At 32.5% G+C, this 2,870-nt stretch overlaps 1 protein-coding gene across 1 annotated transcript in view; it reads left to right on the forward strand.

The window, feature by feature from the left end:
* LOC106878501 (polycomb complex protein BMI-1) overlaps positions 1–2,870 on the forward strand; it is a 195,947-nt gene that overhangs the window by 164,108 nt on the left and 28,969 nt on the right. Inside the window, exon 4 of the mRNA XM_052969864.1 lies at positions 2,095–2,249. Coding sequence (XP_052825824.1) covers positions 2,095–2,249 — 155 coding nt within the window. The remainder of the gene's footprint in view (positions 1–2,094; positions 2,250–2,870) is intronic.

Here is a 2,870-nt window from a genome sequence, read left to right on the forward strand (position 1 = left end):
TGTATGTATGCATATATATGCATATATACATACACATATGTACATACATACATACACATATATGTATATATGCATATATGGGTACAGGATGTCACAACACGTAAACAACATGAAACGCGAAAACAAAGTTCGGTACGCAAACAACGCGAGAAACAAATAGAAAACAAGACAAGTAACATACAGAACGACCCTTCATCAGTTGTCGGCTGTTCATCTACTCCTCATTTCGAGCATTGAAGAACAATTTGAGACTTCGAAGGCAGTTGCTCCCACAAACCAAAATAAAATTTGGGAATTTGCAGAGGGTCAAAGTTGGTAACAAAAACAGGACAGTAGAGACATACAAGAAAACCGAATGAAAACAAACATGGAGGGTCGTTAGACCAGACAAGAGAACAAACAGTAAAAGGTTGTCATTATAGTACTCGGAGTTTCAAATGTCGTAGCGAAGAGCTACGATACATTTACGTCGGCTATTAATGGCAACAAACGCCATTAAAAGCCGTTGAATGGAAGGGAAGTAACTCTAATAGGTGGGAAAAAAATACACGATACTATATTCTTACGATACATAGACATAAAACTTCCTGCGTTTTATTCAAGGGTTTTTCATAGCGTCTGTTGGCATTAATAGCCGACGAGAACGTTTGGTAGCTCTTCATAACGAAATTGACAACCTTTTACCGTTTGTTCTAAATTATAACTTATATAAATAATCCTCTATTTCGCTAATATCGAGGTCTCATTCTTTTGCTGTTACTTTTTATTATTCTTATTTATATGTGTGTGTGTGTATGTATATATATGTATGCGTGTGTTTATGTATATATATGTATGTGTGTGTATACATACATACATACATACATACATACATACATGCATTTGTCAAGAGCGCCGGGGATTCCCTTTTTGACATGTACTAAAAGCATAATCATGTCCTAACTTTAGCTGTTTTATTCTTTTATTTTTCATATTTACGGGTAATGCTCCTGCAGTTTATTTCGAAAATGTATGAAATGCGTATTTTATTCTATGTTTGACTTGACTGGTTTTCAATTCATTTACCTTATAATCATTTATATTTTGTATATTTGTTAAATAGCTATATTAAGCCCTTTTTAGGGACTTTGAAAACAAATATATTTTCGAAGGCTTTAAAAATTATGTTGTAAGGCCGTAAGTTTAGATTTTAAAATAGATAACTAACGTTTTAGAGTAGTTTAAATGTAGGGAATATTTCTATTGAACGTGCGACATATGGCTTTATTTACAATATCTCGCATTTTGTATTATGAAAGATTTAAGTGCATATTTTAACCGCACTTTAGCTGATGAAAAATATAGACGTATGTCAAGTTTTACATGCTTTCAGGCGCTGAAATTTAATTTTGCTTGGAATGGAAAATATTCTAATTTTTTCATGTATAGCTCGATTTATTCTCAGTTCATTCCACTTACATTTGTTTTACGTGTTTATTGATTTATGTGTGTGTATAACTATACATAAAAACAATGTATTTGTATATACCCACATGCACAGACACTGTCTGTGTGTAGTTATATAATTAGTTTAACATTTAAACTTTGCTCCGGCTATATCGTTCAGTTTTGATTTTTCAGTTTTAATTTTTCCATACAATACCTTAATATATCTGAATGCACGTAAGTCACAATATTCGTTCATTTCCTTATACTTCTTAATAAATGAGAAGCAATATTTAGCCACCATTAATGAATATATGGATATGTAAAGGGTATTCACTAGGCAGAATTTGTAGGATACCGGACAGAGTATCTTACGTTTTTAATTATATCCTTCATTAATTTGTTTTTAATTCCTGCCGACGTCACCTTTAGAAAGTGATAAGATAAAACACTACACTAAATCATGTTCGATTTAATCGACTTTATCATCCCTAAACCTCATTGCTTTCGTATCATGTCAGAAATCAATATATGATTATTTACTTGCTTCTACTTTAACCTTAGCAATATTGCCAAATCTTCACTTAAAATTTTTCCTATTTACTTCTCAAGTTGTTTCTTTTACTAATAAATTTGTTTATGCTTTTTTCTTTTTATCCTATTTTTTAGACAAGACCAAATATTACAAAACCTTGTGTACAAAATGGTACCCGGGCTGTTTTCTAGTAAGTGCAGCAAACTTTATTTTTCCCAACATTTTCAATTGATTGTAGTCTGGATTTTTGTTACGTTGTGTAGCTTCAATATCAGAGAGTTCAGGTCAGGTGCGTGTTATAAGAAGAACGACTTACTTTAATCGATTGATGTGGAATAACATGTTTGAAAAGAACGTAAATGAATCAATAATGTCTAAAATTCGATGTTGAGAAGACACGAAGTCTGCAATATATGTGACCAGATCAATAAACTGCGCTACCTTTAAGAAAGCAACTCCAGTAGCTGTTTATCAGTCTGATAGCTCTTATCGACGATATATAACGTATGAAATATATAATGTATGAAATGAAAGTTCGAAAACTGTACCCAACTTCAGTTATCACTTGTTTTAAATTTAAAGGTTTCGATGAAATGATGGTATTGCTATTGTTGTTTAGCCTCGGGTTAGCTTTAAAGATAGCTCAAGCATGACCATCAAATATTTTTACATGTCAATAAATGCACTGGCTAATGTTTGCTTCTTTTGTTAAATACAGTAGGGTACCATTGAAGAAATTTGGCATCTATTTCCAGCTGGTCAGTCTTTTGTGTCGTCTTATAGCTTACATTTTCAGGGGAATATAAGCATAACGGCTAGAACGCAACATTCATTGCAAATAAAGCAGAGATTTACATGCATATACCTGTACACACACACACACACACACACACACACACACACACACACA

Source organism: Octopus bimaculoides, chromosome 8 (assembly GCF_001194135.2).
Source record: "Octopus bimaculoides isolate UCB-OBI-ISO-001 chromosome 8, ASM119413v2, whole genome shotgun sequence".
Lineage (NCBI taxonomy): Eukaryota > Metazoa > Mollusca > Cephalopoda > Octopoda > Octopodidae > Octopus > Octopus bimaculoides.